Here is a 20,373-nt window from a genome sequence, read left to right as displayed (position 1 = left end):
TACTATGTCATACAGAACTGCCTTGGTCAGGGCTCCCAGCTGCAGGTAAGAGCAGCCACCCTCTGCATGGTTCAGGCAGGATACAGATAACATACAGTGGCAGTGGGGTAGGCTGACAGCTCAGTTTCCAGAAACATCAGCCAGAACCACCCCACTGAAGTGACCTGCTGCCTCTGCCCCAAGGGCATACTGTTTCTGATGACACCTGTGTGAGTGAATGGGAGGCCCCGTGTCTCCCATGTCTCCCGTTTCTTCACACAACTCACACCCAAGGCAAAGTCTTGGATGGGTGTAGCTGACTGACGGAACCCAGGTTAGATACTGACACCACAATGCAAGGGAGGTGGGAGAGGTAGGTTTTGTTTGTTGTCTGTTTGTTTTTATCTATCTGGGAAAGATAGGGTCCACAATCCAGGGATCTATTACAATTGTAGGGATATTATCTAAAAATACTGGCAGTCACAAATGACGGATGTCAGCTATGATAACATCTTGTGAATACAGCAGCAGGCAAATTGTGTAAACTTGTTTGGCCTCTACTGTTAAAAAAAAATGTCTAGGAAAAAGATGGAAATATAGAGAAATACTAATGTTGATTATCTCTATGATAAATGGTAGGTAATAATTTCCATATGTTTTGTTTTCAAAAATTTCTATACAGAAATTATATTTTGTTGTAAATTAGAAAAAAATGAGATTTTACCATTTGAGAAAGAATTCATTAAAAATAATTGCTGCCTTGCTAGATGGATGAAAACTATCTTAAAAGTCCTGAGCAGATTTAATTATCTTTCTGTCAAACAGATGAATGCTGAATCAAAACAAAGTCAAATAAGCAAAAAAAAATTTACTCTCATTTAAGCTGAGATTGAAATCTGTTTCCTGTGACATTGCCCTCAGTGGATACAATAGCTGTGATCACTTTAGAGACTCAGAGCATCTTAAATCAGGATGTCATCATTTACCCTAACTTTATAGCATTTGTCTCGATCTGAAGTTTTTTAAAATACACACACACACCTGTGCATACTTACCTGCTTAATATCTGCCTTCCCCAGGAGACACAAGGGCAGGGACCACGAATCCTCAGAGCCCGCTCCTCCATAGACACATAGTAGGTATTTAACTGTACTAGTACTTGCAATGCTTGATTGTTGATGGTGAAATCACAAGGGAAGGGACTGTGGCTAGGTATCTCTAGACTAACTGGGAAGTCTTCCGGCCTCACCAGCTGACCGGCTCTCACTGAGATAGTTGTGGCTGTGTGGACTATCTTTCTGCCACTTTCTGTAGTCCTCACTGGAGATTCTCAAGCTCTTTTAGGCCCACCAGCTTATTTTCCCCTTGAATACTTTTTTCACACCTGCCCCTTCTGAACCCTAGGAAATGTGAGGGTCCTGCTATTTTCTTTGGCTGCTTTGGAAAGAGCATAGTTCTGCCCTTAGGCCCCCTTCCCCATCTTGGAGTTCTACTCCTCTCCTGCTCTCTGGACCTTGCCTAGAGGTCAGGGACTCTTTTCTTTTTTTCTTTTTCTTTTTTTAAAATATATTTTATTGATTTTTTTTTTGCCCCCCTCCCTTCCTCCCATACATACCCTCCCTCCCCAGAGTTTTATGTCCATTGGTTGTACTTATATGCATGTACACAAGTCCTTCGGTTGATCTATTATCTCCCCCAGATCTTCCTCCCCTCCCCACTGTAATTTAACAGTCTGCCTGTTGCTTTACTGTCTCTATATCTGTCTCTTGGTTCATCAATTTATAATGTTCTTTATCATCCACAAATGAGTGAGGTCATGTGGTGTTTCTCTTTCATTGATTGGCTTATTTCACTCAGCATGATGTTCTCCAATTCCATCCAGGTTGCTGCAGATGATGAGAATTCCTTCTTTTTTTTATGGCAGCATAGTATTCCATTGTGTAGATGTACCATGGTTTTTGGATCCAATCATCTGCTGACGGGCACCTAGGCTGTTTCCAAATTCTGGCTATTGTAGATTGTGCTGCTATGAACATAGGGGTGCATATATCCTTTCTGATTGGTGTTTCTAGTTTCTTGGGATATATTCCTAGAAGTGGGATTACTGGGTCAAATGGGAGTTCCATTTTCAGTTTTTTGAGGAAACTCCACACTGTTCTCCACAGTGGTTGCATCAGTCTGCATTCCCACCAGCAGTGCACGAGGGTTCCTTTTTCTCCACAACCTCGCCAACACTTGTCGTTTGTTGATTTGTTGATGTTGGCCATTCTGACAGGAGTGAGATGGTACCGCATTGTTGTTTTGATTTGCACCTCTCGGACAATTAGTGACTTTGAGCATGTTTTCATGTGCCTTTTGGCCTTCCTTCTGTCTTATTTTCAAAATATTCTATTTAGGTCCATTGCCCATTTTTTAATTGGATCATTCATCTTCCTTTTATTTAGTTGTATAAGCTGTCTGTAAATGTTGGAGATTAAACCTTTATCAGTGGTATTATTTGCAAATATGTTCTCCCACACCGTGGGCTTTCTTGTTGTTTTGTTGATGGTTTCTTTTGCCGTAAAAAAGCTTTTTATTTTGATGTAGTCCCATTTGTTTATTTTCTCTTTAGCTTCCATTGCCCTAGGGGCAGTATCAGTGAAGAAGTTCTTTTGGCATATGTCTGAGATTTTGCTGCCTGTGGATGCTTCTAGTATTTTTATGGTTTCCCGTCTGATGTTTAAGTCCTGTATCCATTTTGAGTTTATTTTTGTGAATGGTGTAAGTTGGTGATCTAGTTTCATTCTTTTGCATGTGTCTGTCCAAATTTCCCAACACCATTTATTGAAGAAACTGTCTTGACTCCATTGTATATTCGTGCCTCCTTTGTCAAATATTAATTGAGCATATTGATTTGGGTTGATATCTGGGTTCTCGATTCTATTCCATTAATCTATTCAATATATGTCTGTTCTTGTGCCAGTACCAGACTGTTTTGAGAACAGTGGCTTTGTAATATAGTTTGAAATCTGGTATTGAGATCCCTCCTACTTTACTCTTCTTTCTCAGGATTGCTGTGGCTATTCGGGGTCTTTTATTGTTCCAAATGAACTTTTGGAGAGTTCTTTCTAGGTCAGTGAAATATGCCGTTGGTATTTTAATGGGGAGTGCATTGAACCTATAGATTGCTTTAGGAAGTATGGACATTTTGATGATGTTGATTCTACCAATCCATGAACATGGTATGTTCTTCCATCTCCTTACATCTTTCTCTATCTCTTTTTTCAGTGTTGTGTAGTTTTCTGCAAATAGGTCCTTTACTTCCTTAGTTGAATTTATTCCTAGGTATCTTAATTTTTTTGGTGCGATGGTAAATGGAATTGCTTTTTTAGCCTCTGTTTCTGTAGTTTCACTGTTGGTGTATAGAAATGCCATGGATTTCTTGGCATTAATTTTGTATCCTGCTACATTGCCAAATTCATTTATTAAGTCAATTAGTTTTTTTAATGGAGTCTTTTGGGTTTTTTATGTACAATATCATGTCATCTGCAAATAAGGATAACTTTACTTCTTCTTTTCCAATTTGGATGCCTTTTATTTCCTCCTCTTGTCTAATTGCAATGGCTAGTACTTCCAGTACTATGTCAAACAGGAGTGGTGAGAGTGGGCATCCCTGTCTTGTTCCTGTTCGTAGAGGGAATGGTTTTAGTTTTTGCCCATTGAGTATAATGTTGGTTGTGGGTTTATCATATGTAGCTTTTATTATGTTGAGGTATGATCCTTGTACTCCCACCTTGTTAAGAGTTTTTATCAGGAAAGGGTGTTGGATTTTATCAAATGCTTTTTCTGCATCAATTGATATGACTATATGATTTTTATCTTTCAATTTGTTTATGTGATGTATCACGTTTATTGATTTGCGGATATTGTACCATGCTTGCATTCCTGGAATAAATCCTACTTGGTCATGGTGTATGATCTTTGTGATGTTCTTCTGGAGTCGATTTGCTAGAATTTTGTTGAGGATTTTGGCATCTATGTTCATGAGAGATATTGGCCTGTAATTCTCTTTCATTGAGTTGTCTTTATCTGGTTTTGGTATTAGGGTGATGCTGGCTTCATAGAAGAAGTTTGGAAGTGTTCCTTCCTCTTGTATTTTTTGGAATAGTCTGAGGAGGATAGGTTTTAGTTCTTCCTTGAATGTTTGGTAAAACTCTCCTGTGAAGCCATCTGGCCCTGGGCTTTTGTTTGCTGGAAGCTTTTTGATGACTGTTTCAGTTTTCTTCCCAAGTCACTGGTCTATTGAGATTTTTAGATTCTTCCTGATTGAGTTTTGGAAGTTTGTATTTTTCTAGGAATATGTCCATTTCCTCCAGGTTGTTCAGTTTGTTGGAATAGAGTTGTTTGTAGTATTTTGTAACAATCCGTTGTATTTCGGTGGGGTCTGTTGTTATTTCACCTCTTTCATTTCTGATTTTGTTTATTTGGGTCCTCTCTCTTTGTTTCTTGGTTAGCCTGGCTAGAGGTCCATCTATCTTGTTTATCCTTTTAAAGAACCAGCTCTTGGTTTTGTTGATCTTATGTATTGTTTCTTTGGTCTCTATGTCGTTTATCTGTGCTCTGATTTTTGTTATTTCCTTCCTTCTGCTTACACTGGGCTTTTCTTGTTGCTCTTTTTCTAACTCTTTTAGTTGTAGAGTTAGATCACTTGTTAGCCTTTTTTCTAGTTTTTTGCAATAGGCTTGTAAGGATATGAACTTCCCTCTCAAAACTGCTTTTGCTGTGTCCCATAGATTTTGGATTGTTGTGTTTTCATTGTCATTTGTTGCCATGATGTTTTTAATTTCTTCCTTGATTTCTCTGGTCACCCAGTCCTTGTTTAATAGCATGCTGTTTAGTCTCCATGTGTTTGATTTTTTTGGATTATTTTTATTGTAGTTAATTTCCAGTTTTATGCCATTATGATCTGAGAAGATGCTTGATATGATTTCTATCTTCTTGAATTTGAAGAGACTTTGCTTATGTCCCAAAAATGTGGTCTATCTTTGAGAATGTCCCATGTGCACTTGAGAAGAATGTATATTCTGTGGCTTTGGGGTGGAATGTTTTGAAGATGTCAATTAATTCCATCTGGTCTAGTGAGTCATTTAGGATTGATATTTCTTTGGTGATTTTTTGTTTTGATGATTTGTCCAAGGGTGACAGTGGGGTATTAAAATCTCCTACTATGATTGTATTGCTATTAATCTCTCCCTTAATGTCCTCCAGCAGTTTTTTTTTTTTTATGTATTTGGGTGCTCCTGTATTGGGTGCATATATATTTACCAGGATTATTTCTTCTTGTTGGATTGTTCCCTTTAGTATTATGAAGTGGCCTTCATTATCTCTTGTTATGTCCTTCACTCTGAGATCTAATTTGTCAGATATAAGTATTGCTACCCCAGCTTTTTTTTCATTTCCATTTGCCTGGAAAACTTTTTTCCATGGTCAGGGACTCTTTTCAAGGCTTCAGCAGTCCCTATCTTTCTTGCCTCCCTTCATCTGGTCCAGGGGGTCTCCTTCTCACCTGTGGGCAGGGAGGCCACTCCCCCATTGATCAGATGTCCACCATGTCTTTTCTCTTTGGCCTTGGTCTCTCTATTGGAAAATCATAAACTGGGGATTTGATTCATATTCTCTACTGTTAATGGTATCATCTTTTCCCATGTGCTGCTGCTTCAATTGGGGAAAATATGAAAGGATCTGAGGAGATTTGGGGGGGAAAACAAGCTTTGGTGAACATCTCAAAAATATCATCAGTTCTATTTGTACAAAAGGTGGGCCAATCCTCAGGGAATAAAATTAGCTATGTTTGACCCTGGGTTGTCAGTTCACTGAAGATTCTAGAAATAAAGAATCATGCAAAATGAGGCGCCTGGCGGGATGGCCGTTTTTGCTGCTGTCGTAAAGTTTCTCCCCAACAGTTGAAGAGTCTGATAAAATAAATACCTGTCATGTCACTTAGGAATGGGTGACAGGCGGAGCGTCCCTGAGCAGGTGACAAGCTGTCCTTGACTTGGTGAGTTTCCATGCTTTCTTTGTCTGATTGGATCTCATATTAAGTGATATGCAATGGGAGCTCCCTCTGTCAGCTCAGTGACAGCATTTTCGGTGAGGAGTGTCTCCGTGTCAGCCGGAGATGATTGTATCAGATATCACCTGTCTTAATGGTCCTACCTTCATCTGCTAAGCTGTGGGGCAAATGAGATTTTATGCTTTATCATCAGGCTGCCAGGCAAGGCTCAGGTAACTATATGTAAAATCTCATGCTCTGTTGCACAAAACTTGATGTTTGCAAGGAAAAATAAGTACCTTGAAGCTTTTTATAACCTTTGTTTCTTCCCAGCAAGAGGATATTACAAGTTTGTGTAAGGCTTTATATTGTCATGCTTAACCACTGTGACTTTTACAACTGCATGTCAGCTGGGGCACCATGAATTACTGGAGAAGCACCATGAAGATGTCATTGAGCTCTGTCTGCTGCTTCAGAGTCTTCAGAAGTTACAAAAAACATAGCTGTGCATGCCATTTCAAGCTCCTTATAGTATATTAACTGTACTATCTATACTGAGTTGCCATTCTCAATAACAGGAGGTTTATTTAAAAAAAAAATATATATATATGTATATATTGATTTCAGAGAGGAAGGGAGAGGAGAGAGATAGAAACATCAATGATGAGAGAGAATCATGGATCAGCTGCCTCCTGCACACCCCACAACCTGGGCATGTGCCCCAACTGGGAATTGAGCCATAACCTCCTGGTTCACAGGTTGACACTCAATCACTGATTCATGCCAGCTAAGCAACATAAAGTCCTTTTTATCCAAATTCTTGATAGAACAGTTTTTTTTCCATAAAATATGTTATCAAGCAAGCATTTCTAGGGTCTACTTCATTATTAAGTAGTGGCTGTTAGGGTGTTCTGTAACTAACAGAATCAATGTGAAAGCACCATGAGGGAAAGGGGACCAAATATTCCAATTTCCTAAATTGCAGCCTTAAAGACGCGTGTAAGTGCCCAGGCAGCGCCTGTGAAGAGCCGTCCTTTCTAGTGTAGTTGGACCCCTCGTTGTGGAAACAGTGCCTGCTGCTGTTGTCTTTTGGGGGAGGGAGACGAATTCAGAATGGGAAGATCATGAAGAACATTCAAAAAGAATATTAGATTTTTACATTTTTTAACCAATGTTTTAGAATTGTCTTGTCAATTACTTATTTAACCACACTTTTTTTTTTTCCAACTTGTCAGGTTATTTTAGTAAGCATTGACTTAATTTTTCTAGCAAAGATAACTTTCACACTTGTCCTTCATCAGTTTGTCGTATTTTAGTCACAAGTTTACAATAATGAGCACAACTGGCATGAACAAGTTTGAGATAAACACAGTGACTTTGGTAAGCAAACAGGTCTCAGCTGAAGGACAGAAATGGGCGTGCCACAGAGCACCTGTTAGTTCCAGGCATCCCTTCGGCAAAGGCAACCCTCAGCATTTATTAGGAAAGACTAGAGGATGCGGGCTAATCTATGAATTGGTTAAAGGGCCTTTAATCAAGAGAGTGTCTATATAAATACATTTTCATTAATAAGCGTAGTGATAACTCTTAAAGAACACTGTTTGAAGAATGATTCCTAGTACAGGTCCTACTGAATTTGCCTTAATGAACAGCTACAGCTCTACTTATAATCAGTGGAGTATGTCTGCACACGTAATTGGCGTTCTAAAGTGCTTCTACCCAGCAGTCTAGTTTATTTACACTCTGGGTACTATAATTGGTTTGTTCATCAGGCTTCTTTTTTCTTAGATGGGAAGAGATAATGTTTTGGTCTACTCTTCACTGCGTTATCACAATTTTTAAATTAATAATTTTGAGATTTAATGAGTATTTGTTCCACTTATATGTGCTCAAGATCCTCAATACCTCTGTCAATGTCTTTATATATTTTTTCTCTCCTGTGTCTGGGTAGCAATAAGGCAGAGGGTAGTTTAAAAAATAAAATAAACAGATATTGTCGTACTAATAGATTTGGGAAATTTTAGGGCTTAAAGACAGAGAGAAGTGTGTTGTGTGTGTGTGTGTGTGTGTGTGCGCGCGCGCGTGCATGCGTGTGTGTATTATGTGTATTATACACACACATACACACACACAGAGGCAGAGAGAGACACAGGAAGAGAGAGAAAGAGATAAAGCAATGATAAGAGACAGAGACATGTATTTATATGACATTATATTACATTGTATATATTGCATGATATTAACATACTCATATGTATATAGAGAGACAGATAGAGACAAAGAGACACCAAGTTAGGGATAGAGAAAGAAATTGAAAAGCAGACAGAAACAGATGAAAACAAACGAGAGAGAAAAAGAGAAAATGACAGAAACAGAGACACCATGCAAGAGACAAAAAGAAATAGAGCTATCTAGAGAGACAGAGGAAGGGCCACCTCAGTGATGTTGCTCAAGATCAGCTCCCTCTCTGCCCTGTTTTAGCAAAACTGTGGAGCCACAGGTGTGGAGGTCCGAGGCCTTGGGGAAGCCATGTCCCTGGTGAGGACAGAGAGGCAGGCCCAGGCTCCACCTAGAGACACAGACCTGCGAGTAGTCACAGCCTGCGCATTGATTAGATGGCCCTGCCCCACTAGTTTCGATCTATTAAATGTGTTGTGTGTGTTTTGTGTGTTTCGATCTATTAAATGTGTTGTGTGTGTTTTATATATATATATAAAAAAATTATATATATAAATTTTTTTTTTTGGCTGCAGAAAAGTATTGAAGGAAATCTCTGTGGGAGAACTCAATCCAAATGACACTGTGCAGGCCAATTTGGAGGCCCAGCTCCTTTCCCAACTGGACCACCCAGCCATTGTCAAGTTCCACGCCAGCTTTGTGGAGCAAGATAATTTCTGCATCATCACGGAGTACTGTGAGGTGAGAGTCTCCTCTTCTCGAAATTTTAATAAAGACCTGGTTTATAGAAAAAGATGTCACTAATCCACGCAAAGCCACTTTGACCCACCTGCCTATGATTTAATCACTTTCTGCCTTTAGCCCCATTCAATGAATAAACTAGCTTATGTGGGAAACAGCTGACTCCCACTGCTCGTGACTATTCTGCCACCTCTGCCTCTGCTTTTGGCGCACTGAGCTTCCCTGGCCCTGCATTTCACTGTCAACAGCACTGTCCAAAGGCACTTTCTGTGAGGATGGAAATGTCCCGTATTTAGTACAGTCGTCACTAGTCACACATGACTCTGTAGCACTTGATGAAGTATGGCTAGTGTGACTGAGGAGCTTGATGTTACATTTTATTTAATTTTAATTAACTTAAATTTAAATAACCACATGTAACTTGTGGCTGCTACTGACTTGGACAGATCCAGATGATAAGCTATCACTTTATTTCCCTGCATTAATTTTTTTAATTTTAATCTACCAGACAAGGTCTAAGAATAATACAATGAACTCACGTATACCCTTCGTTCAAATTTCCCAATTATTATCTTTTTTCCACATTTGGTTTATCATTCTCTTTATTCACTTTGTGCATCTATCTGTTTCTCATGAGCCTTTTGGGAGGAAGTTCAGATGTCCCTTTGTCGTAAACACTGCTATGAGTATTTTATAAGAGCAAAGACATTTTCTTATATAACTACAGTACAATGATCAAAATCAGTGGCTCTCACTCAAAAGTGTGATCCCAGACCACATCAGCATCACTTGGGACTTGGTTAGAAATACACGTTCTCAGCCTCCACCACCCCAGCCAGGCTGAATCAGAAATTCTGGGGGTGGGGTCTGGCAATCTGTGTTTTGACAAGCCCACCAGCTGAGTCTGAAGCACCCTGACTTTTGAGAAGCGCCTATCTAATCCACAATTCATATTTAAATGTAACCCATGTGTCCCAAGTATGTCCTTAGACATTTAAGAACATTTCTATAAGAATTATTTTCTCGTGCAGAATCTAATCCAGGTTCGTCTGCGTTAATTTCTAAATGCTGGTGGTTTCCAGGGGCCGAGTTGCTCCCTGCGGAGGGGCGTTGCCATAGTGACAGCAGCTGGTGGGGCCTGGGACCAGCTGTGGGGCTTCTGGGGCTTCCAGGTTCCAGCGCTGAGCTGTCAGCTGTCATTTCCTTCGCTCCTGAGGAGTGACGTGTGTGAATTTCTCATCTTCAGACCCGAATTTGCTCTTAATTAGCACAGCCTGGCATTATCCTCTTCTTATTGAGCTAAAATAATAATTCTGAAAAGGGCAGAGGGCCAAACTTGCACTCCAGGAAAATGCTATATCACCATTGAAATGCTTGGTCTTTTTAACTCCCAAGTTTCCCCTTCTGTAATTAATTTATTTATTACGGGAGAATTAGAAACATCAATGATGAGAAAGTATCATTGATCAGCTGCCTCCTCACGCCCCTTACTGATTGAGTCTGCAACCCAGCACATGCCCTGATTGGGAATCGAACCGTGACCAGCTGGTTCATGGTCAACGCTTCACCACTGAACCATGCCAGCCGGGCTGTAATTTAATTTAATACATATATAAATGCATTCATGAGACTACTACATCCACCATGCCACCCTTTGGACACATCTTATGAGTGTGAAAAGCAAACAACAGAACTCTCACAGCTTCTTGTTAAGATCTAACCAAATCTTTGAGCAGGAATAGTTCCAAAACTACTAAAGTGGCAGAATATTTCCAATATTGGCGTCTCTGTTCTCCCCCACTCAGGGGTAATGGATCTATTTGTTGTTCCCTGTCCATCTTCCAGAATGTCACCCCTTAGTCTGTGCATGGGCCATTTCCTTTAGAATGGCCTTCCAGTAGCCCCACACATTCAAATCCTCCCATCCTCTCAGGCCGTGCTGAAATGCCACCTCCTCTACAAAGATCCCCACAATCTCCTGACTGGAAATCACTCCCCATTCGCTCCCCCTCTCATAGCATTTTCTCTCTTTGGCACTCAGCACTTTATACATAGTATAAACCATCTCATTTCTCAATATATGGGGTTCATCTTTTTCTGACTCATTTTTATGCTACATCGCAGACCCACGCTGTGAGCCACAGATAAATTAGCACTCAGGAAATTTCTTTTTTTTTTTTTCTGACACATTCTTTACCACTTGCTTCCAGCTATTTCCCATCTCATTTCTGTCAAAGGCTGATGATAAAGGATAAAATATTGGAACTTCTACCAGTCATATATGTCAAAAGTATTTTGTCCTACCTCATGTTGCTGGTACACCTAACGATGTACTACACCAGTGGCTTGTCAGATGCTGCCTGAGGTTTTTCTGTTTGGGTTAGGATAAGGCATCTCCATAGCTGGGTGTCAGATTAGGAGACAAAATGGAGAATAGGTGCGATCACATATCTTCTGGAGAGAGAGAACATATGACTATCGGAGCAAAAAGTGGGAAGGGTTGGACTTGTCTATTTCACGCTCGATGATATTAACATAGCTAAACAAAAATGATATCAACATCATGGTAGTGCTCGTCAACTGGGGATGTGCAGAAGGCAGCTGATCAGTGATTCTCTTTCATCATTGATGTTTCTATCTCTCTCTTCCTCTCCCTTCTTCTCTGAAATCAATAAAAAAATATTAAAAAAAGAAACCTGTATATCAATTTGCACACACATTTCTAACATGATGTCGTCATTATTTTCTCTCAGTTAGAAGACTAGTAGCATCACACTGATTTCTGTTCAAATCTTGGTTCATGTCCTTGACAAGTTATTTCATTCTTGACATTTTCCTGACTTTAAGATAATGTAACAACACATATTCTGTTAGGTTTTTATAGCGATTTGAAATAATGGCTGTTGAAAAAGTGGCTATCAGTGCTTTGCACCTAGTAAACAATCAGTAATGGAAGTGGTTAGTTCCTTATTTAATTGCTACTCCTTTCTCCCCTTTCCCATTACATTTAGTAAGCAAGCTAATTTTTACCTCTTTGAGTTTTTTATTTGCAGCCTTTACTGTAGAGATTCATGCCAGAAGGAGGGAAGCAGGGATATTTTTTAACACTAATGGGTCTGATGGCAACTTTTAGGCAAGTACTTGCCAAGGATCTATTTGTATTGTAAAACAGAACATTTGAAACTTCTCTTATGCTTCTTGTTTATGTAAAGCTGTTTAAATGCACCAAGTAAGTGGGTTGAGTTTTACAATCTTAAAACTCTAGTGGGTGTCAGTAGACTCTTGCAAATGAACTTGGCAATAACATGTAGCCACCAGGCTAATTAGCTCTCTGAAAGTTCTTACAACATCATATTTGATGTGTATTGGGTCTACAATGAGAGATAAACCTTTTTTTCTGTCTTTCAAAGCCATTGCTATAGTCCTGAAGCTCTGTCTGGGGGCTCCAGCCTCCAGAATTGGTTGTTTATGGACGATAGACATGCAGGATATTTACCATTGTGCTGTTGATTAGTGGCCATCTGTCTTAGTCTGTTCAAACATCCATTGCAAAATACAATAGATTCTGTGGCTTATAAACAACAGAAACCTGTTTCTCACAGTTCTGGAGACTGGAAGTCTGAGATCAAGTTGCTGGCAGATTCAGGGTCTGATGAAGGCCCGATTCCTGGCCTGTAGATGGTCTATGGTCATCTTTCTGTGTCCTCACATGGTGGGAGTGGAGGAAGCTCTGTGGGTTTCTTTTATAAAAACACAATTCCATTCATAAGGGCTCCACTCCCATGATCTAATAACCTTCCAAAGGCCCCACATCCTAACATTACCACACAAGGGCTAGGGGCTCAGCATATATATTTTGGGGGACACAAACACCATCCTTCCTGCTGTGAGCAATAGCCATCATGTGTCAGGCTGCCTTCAGTGGTTTGCTTTGCTGGAATTGCTGCTTGTTGAGGGACCTAACCATTACATCAGAGAGGTGTGGCCCATCAGGCCCGCTGGTTTTCCCTGCCAGCTCCATCCTGGAGTGGGTGGGCCTCCTTGACTTGGCTCTATGTCAACTCTATAAGGTTTATTCAGTAGGGCAGGCTATAAATTATGTGTCTCACATTTCTATACACATAAATCACAATGTTTGTGATTTTTATAAATACCAAAGTTAGTTATTTTATTTGTTCCATTTATTTTCTTTGCTTAAACTATGAAATATTTTAACCTATTATAAAAAAAATAATAAAAAAAAATAAGGCCACTGATTTTTACTTAAAATTGCTAATGAAAAAATTGAAAAGCAAACAAGTTTCATTTAAAAGAAAGGAACTAAATGCACTAATATATAGCAGTTCATAAACCCAGTAGCACTTATGGCATTTGGGGTATGGATTTAGTTGGCATATGACTTTATATAAATATAAGTATTCAAAAATACCATACAATCAGAATAACCCACTTTAAACAGTTTATTTATTTATTTTTTAAAAAACAGTGATTTATAGATGAAAGTATTATTTCATACCACTTCTTAAGATAAAAGTGAGTTTCCCCATTTTATTCTTGTTCATATACATTTGCCTCAGCAGGAAGAACACTTATTGTAAAATAACAGTGAAACCCAATAAATTCAATGAAAACATTAGCAACTAAACCTAGGAATGCTCATTTATATTATCAGACATAAACATGATGATACCACTTGGCATTCACTAGTAACTATTTAGGATCTGGATTTTCTTACTTTACTTAAGAGCATTATATGGCTTGATGTTTCCCCCCGCTTTTTATGCACTTAATTACAGTGAACTTCCAAACTTCTAAGGAAATGTTTTCTGGTTCTACAATATAGTGACAGAGGATCTTCTTTCCCTGCCCCCTCTACCTTCATTTATTGGTGTTTTCCTAAATGTAACATCACAGGCTTTTTAAAGGTGTCATCATAAAATGATTCTTATTCAGTCCTGACTTTCCCAAGTACTTTTTTTTTTTTTTACTTTGGAATTTTTAAAATTACTGGATAAAATGTTTTTATGCCTGAGTGAAACATTAAGTATATGGTCCATTTGCATTATTTAGCAGCGTTTTCTTTAAGTGTGGTCCATGGACCATCTGTTCCAGAGTAACTTAGGATGCTTGCTAAAAAAATACATATTCTTTGCTCCTCTTTGGATTTACTTAGTTAGAGTATCTGTTGGTGTGGCTGACGGATATGCATTTTAAACAAGCCACTTAAGTGATTCTATGCATGCTAAATTTTGAAGTCCATTGAAAGGATGAATTAGAAGATAATTTAAAGGACATGTACAGTGTGAGGGAACAGTTTAAGATGTCAACCGAGGGAATTAATAAGGGGCAGCTTTTTCACTTTAAAACGAATAATTTTTTAAGCTCCTTCTAGCCCTAAAACCATGAAATTATTTTGTCTTTTGTATATGCTCTGAACATTGCAGTTACGTTGTATTCAAGCTTCTGAGAAGGCTCTACTTTGGCCTTTTAAACTGGTTGAAAGGACGTCTGTTGGTGACTTAAAATTATTTTTTAAAAATCAAATCCTTTGAAGATTTAGAAATTTTTAATGGCCACTAGAGATGGAGTTTAGAGTCTGTATTTGAATTGTCTTTCATGTCTTCAAGGTCTGGGCATTTCAGAGTCAATCTGATGTTGCCTAACTGGGAAGGGGATAGAAAGGAGATACCATTAACCCATCAAATGGTACATTTTGATTTACAGATTTTCAAAACCTTAGAAGTTAACATCAAGGCTTTTATTGCAACTTTCAAGGAGTAATATTAGTGAAGAAAATGATTTTTTTCTCAGTAATATTGTCTTAGGGTAACATTTTCAAATTAAAGTCAGTATTCTTTTCATTAAAGTTGTTAAAGCGATAAAAGAATTAACTATTTTTCAAAGGCAAGTTAAGGAAACATAATGTGCAGATATTATAATAAGAATTTCTCAAACTGAGGTGTGATATTTTATAAAAAAAACATTTGATTTTCACTTGGAAGATGGCTCAGAGAAAGAAAGTAATTAGTGCTTTTCATATTGCTGAGTTGAAATCAGACTGCTTCACAAGAAATTATATTTCTTTGTTATATAAGAACATAATTTGTTGTGTCTTAATCTGTGAGTGACTTGATTACCTTAATTAAATCCTAAGAGAATAATCTACAGAGTGTTTATTGAAGAACAAAATAAACACAAAACAAGTAGTTTTTCTAGGAGATAAACTTGCAAAGTGAAAATTGTAGGGTAACCTGAGAAGGCTAAGACCCAGCTTCCTGATTTATTTGATCTTTTAGCATTCTTCTCATTTGAACATGTCCTTGCTTAATACTAAGAATTAGCCTGTTCCTTCTTTATATGGTTCGACCCAGAGAGCAAGGCATATTGCACTAAAAGGATATAAATGTGTATTTCTCTTTAATGATGCACTCAGAGACTTACTATTAAAGGCCCTACTTTCTTAATAGTCTAAATATATATGTATATTTAGTCACAAGAAATTATACACACATTTAATATCAATTCAGGAAGCAGACAAGCAACTTGTACTCACTACTTGAGGAGAGAGCATAAGGAGGTGATTGTCATTACTAACAATAAATGTCACTCAGGAAACGTGCTCTGCCAAGGCAAAGGCCATTTTCACAGGAACTGCTGTACTTCTGTCTGACCTTCCTAAAGTAAGGAACATTAGGTTGAATCAGGAAGCTTCACTGGTATTTCTTCAAGGCAAGTTTTTCTTTTTTCCTTTTTCTTTTTATTTCTTCTTTCTTAACTCCCTTCTTTCTTTCCTTCCTCCCTCCTTTCTTCATGTCTGACACTTCTCATCTGAAGCTATTCAGGAAGGAGACAGCAACATGTAGATAAAATTATCTTTCTGCCACTAGAGATACTTTATTACATTCAGAGAATCTAAATGGGATACTGAAAGGAGATGTTTTGTTTTCTTTTTTTTAAAAATATATTTTTATTGTTTTCAGAGAGGAAGGGAGAGTAAGAGTACAATAGAAACATCAGTGATGAGAGAGAATCATTGATCAGCTGCCTCCAGCATGCTCCACAGTGGGAATCAAGCCCACAGCCTGGACATCTGCCATGACATGGAATCGAACAGGGACCTCCTGGTTCATAGGTCGACACTCAACCACTGAGCCACTCCAGCCAGGCGTGTGGTGTGTGTGTGTGTGTGTGTGTGTGTGTGTGTGTGTGAGAGAGAGAGAGAGAGAGAGAGAGAGAGAGAGAGAGAGAGAGAGAGAGAGAGAGAGAGAGGTTTGCTAGAATCATTGGGACAGAAAAGGGAAACTGGGATTGGAAAATATGTACATTCGTATCTTGCCTTTCTTCTGAAGAGTTTTTGTGATTACTTCATGGGATGTTACAATAATCTATTGTCAAAATTGTTTTATTCAACTTATGGAAACATTATGACAGTAATGTGTGATCTAACTTTGATAAACTCTAGGGTTAAAAAGAGAGGCGATACAAAGACAGGCTTGGAGAATGAGAAGGAAACGATGGCCTCTTTGACAAGGAGTCAGATATTTGATTCACTGTATTTGTGAATTCCAGCAAGCTTTGATCACCTTGCCCAGAAAAATTCAGCAGGAAACTGAATTTGCACAAGGGTGCAAGGTGAAGGTTTGATATGCCATTTCGACTTCTCGTGCCTTGTGCAAAGGAAAGAACATGCTAGGCAAACATTTGCATATTGCACTAAAAGGATATAAAAAATACATTACAAATCACCGGTTCTGTTGACTTCATGTTTGATTGGAAGTAATTTCCTTTTGATTGTTTAATTGCCTATAAATGCTCTTCCTTTGCACCTAACAGCTCTGTCAGGAATAGTCTGTGTGTAGCTTAAAGTCTGGCTCTTATGCTTCTAATGGATGTGACATATAACTCTCCTCTCCTCATAGGGCCTGTGTTGTTGACCCTCCCCCCAAAACAAAACACAATTGCATTTAACCTATCCTTTTCTTAAGAGGAACAGTTCTTGAATTGTCTCTAATATGTCTGTGTTTTAAGGTAAAAGGGGTCAGATATAGGGGTTTTCCAAGAGAAACACATTTTGTGTTTTCATTTCTGTGGTGGATGAAATACATTAAGATCAGCACAATCAGAATGGTCTTACGTCATTCTCTGCTGGGCAGTTTTAGATCACGTTATTTGTGATCACGATTCATTTGGGCACCAAGTATTATCCTTTTGTGAGTGGTAGGACAGAAACTGTCTAAACGGTGTGTCATGTGTCTGGACCCCACATAAATCAACATTGCTGTATTGCTGAGAGTTTTGCTCTAGTTAAATAGAGAAAAGGAGAGCTAAGTCATTCCAAGGTCCAGGTCAGTCTGGGCATGCCGAAGTGAAAAGAATCTATACTCCAGCAGTCAGCACTATATGCCCAATGTAAGCACCAATTTACTTTCACAAGAGCATCATTACTTTATATGAATATTGTTAGTTTGAATTTTTGCTGTCTTTATATTTTTAATTTGTATACATGTTAGGGTTCTATAGTTATGTAAAACTCTAAGCATAAGTAAAGTTATTCCTAGTTTTATGTGGGTACATATAAATACATAATGTTATGGAATGCATTAAAAATAAATTTTAAGGTAATATTGAGGTAATGTAACAAAAACAAAAAACCTTTAGAACAGCTTTTTCCTTGAGTGATGTCAAAGATAAATACAACCATACATTTACTTAGAGCAATGAAAACAGTTTAATTAGTAACAACACAGGGGAGAGAGCTGAGCTCCATTCTGAAATGTGCAGAGGTGACTGGATGAAGCAAAACCTTGGTCAGTGATAGTTACCTGACCCCTTTCACCGTGTGCCCTCACTTTCTTATAACAACAGTGACTGCTGTTTATTAACTATATTTGAGAGAATTTGATTTTAAAATATTAACTGGGGAAAAAATGATAAATCATGCTGTTTGGTTTCAGGGTCGAGATCTGGACTGTAAAATTCAGGAATATAAAGAAGCTGGAAAAACCTTCTCAGAAGGTCAAATAATAGAATGGTTTATTCAGCTGCTGCTAGGAGTTGACTACATGCATGAAAGGTATGTTCATTTGTTACTAAGGGACAGAACTTTTTAAAACAGTCATGTCTGTTTTAAATGAAATTTGGGGGGAAAGAACTGAAAGCAAGCAAGACCAAATGGTATAAGACGGTAATTAAACATCATTCTATAATATACTTTTCCATGAGAAAACTGTTAAATGATTGTGTCTAGAAGATTTACTTGAAAAGCATTTTTTTAGTAGTTGTTCTACAAATCAAGTTGGCTTGGAATACAAGACAGAAAATTATATTAAACACATTTCTGATATCTGATCATATCCTGTGAATTACAAGTGATTTCCAGATACCTTTAGCATGCTATGGATTTATTATATCTGCAGAAGCTTGAGCTGTAAATGCCCTAGGTTGCTATAAATGCATTGCATGGTCGCCTTGAAATGTGTCTGTGCACATTTAGCTGAGCTTACTTCTCAAGGCAAACTAAGCAATGGAGGCAAAAGATGTTGTTTGGTATTCAGACCAAAAGTCAGTTTGATGTGAAGTACCTGATGAAGAAGGTCAAGGTATGTTTTATGAGTTCAGTTGTCTGTAATTTGTATTTACAATCTCTATTTCAAAAAATGTATTTTAAAACAAATAAGAAGTTGTAGATGTTAAAATGTTTGACTTGAAAAGATGTACATACACAGACAAATGAAAATAGATATTATGAGATGTTTCTGTTAGCTTTCAGCTTAGGAGTGGGCAGAACACTTGGTAACACTCTTATTGAACAAAAGTAGAAATTTATAGGGTACACCGAGGTCTGCCTATCCATGGATATCAGATAGTTCAAATGTGTCGTCTGTGGTTTCTGATCTCATAAAAGGTAATTGGACAGTTCTGTGCTTTGCCGTGACCCTTCTGAAACACATGCTCCAGGATACAGATAGCCACTGACCTACTGACAGCCCCTTGCAATCTTTTGATTGATGTAAAACTATCCAAAGGGATAATAATAAAGGAATATAAAATAATATTTTAATAAACCACTAACAGCTGCTGAATGTAGGGCATTTGTGTATATACATACAGTTGATATTGTAGATTTATTTTCTTTATAAATCCATGGCATATTTATTAGCTTATACATAAGGAAAACAATACATATAAGGATGCTAACTTTGGTATTTTGTGTGTAAAATATAAATCTGAAATTTGGTGCCCTGGCCGGTGTGACCCAGGGGTTCAATTCCTGGTCAAAGGCACGTACCTGGGTTGCAGGTTCAATCCCAGGCCCAGGCTGGGGCTCATTTGGGAAGTAACAAATCAATGTGTCTCTCTTCCATTGATCTTTCTTTCTTTATTTATTTCTTCCTCTTCCTCTTCCTCTTCCTCTTCCTCTTCCTCTTTCTCCCTTTCCAAAACTCTCTCTAAAAATCAATGGAAAAAAATACCTTCGGGAGAGGATTAACAAAAACAAAACAAAATAACCCCCCAAAATCCTGAAATCTGGTTTATTTAGGAACCCAAATATTTTGATATATTTGGTTCTACTTAGTACTAGTTAAAATAAAGGGGTTTAAAAATAAATAAATAAATAAAATAAAGGGGTTTAAAATAATTCTTGAGTGAAAGGATTTAATTTTTTCAAATCCTTCAACATTCCAAGAAAGTCATTAAATGGAGCTTAAATATTTGGATATTTGTGAATCTGAAATACCATCATGGTGTTTCTTATTCATTATGTTATTATGACCAACTGTAAAGTTTTTATATATAAATAAGAAATTTTCAATTTTTATTTATTAAATAATGATACATTAAAAATAAGGCCTAACTTTAAATTGCTGTTAGTAAACTAGCAGAGATAAAACATGGACCCAAATAACTATTGTATAAATTGTGTATCATTGTGCTACACAGGATTGAGAATCTCTGCCATGTAGTTATTATGGTCCTGGATAAGCTACTTAACCTCTCTGGGCCTTTGTTTCCTCAACTATAAAACAGGGATAATAATGGGATCCTCTCTGCTTACTTACAGGATCCTCTCTGCTTGCTTATAGGGCTTTAGGGAATATGTATTGAGATATTATACATTTGAAAGTTTTCAAACTGTTAAGCCCCGTTTAATGTTGTTGTTTGTGGTTGTAATTCAATATAGAAGTGAGGGCATAGCAACCAGAAAAGCTAAAAAACAGCACCAACCTCTTGACAGTAACAAGTGTTGGCAAGGATATGGAGCTACTGGAACTCTCTTACATTGCTGCTAGGGTGTAAATTGGTATAGCCACTTGGGAAAAATGCTTAATAACAACTCCAAAGCTAAACATTCAAATATCTTGTGACCCAGTAATTATGTTCCTCAGAAAGAAAATGAGTACTTGTGTCCAACAAAAGACATGTATAAAGATGTGCATAGAAAG

General features: G+C 37.9%; 1 protein-coding gene across 3 annotated transcripts in view; it reads left to right on the top strand.

The window, feature by feature from the left end:
- Window positions 1-20,373, top strand: part of NEK11 (NIMA related kinase 11) — a 131,826-nt gene that overhangs the window by 23,485 nt on the left and 87,968 nt on the right. For all 3 annotated transcript variants that reach the window (XM_084902130.1, XM_084902131.1, XM_084902129.1), the window contains exons 3-4: window positions 8,764-8,929; window positions 17,884-18,002. In XM_084902130.1, coding sequence (XP_084758256.1) covers window positions 8,764-8,929; window positions 17,884-18,002 — 285 coding nt within the window. The remainder of the gene's footprint in view (window positions 1-8,763; window positions 8,930-17,883; window positions 18,003-20,373) is intronic.

This window comes from Pipistrellus hanaki (assembly GCF_964339955.1).
Source record: "Pipistrellus hanaki genome assembly, chromosome: 13".
Classification (NCBI taxonomy): Eukaryota; Metazoa; Chordata; class Mammalia; order Chiroptera; family Vespertilionidae; genus Pipistrellus; species Pipistrellus hanaki.
This window is presented reverse-complemented; position numbering and strand designations above follow the sequence as displayed.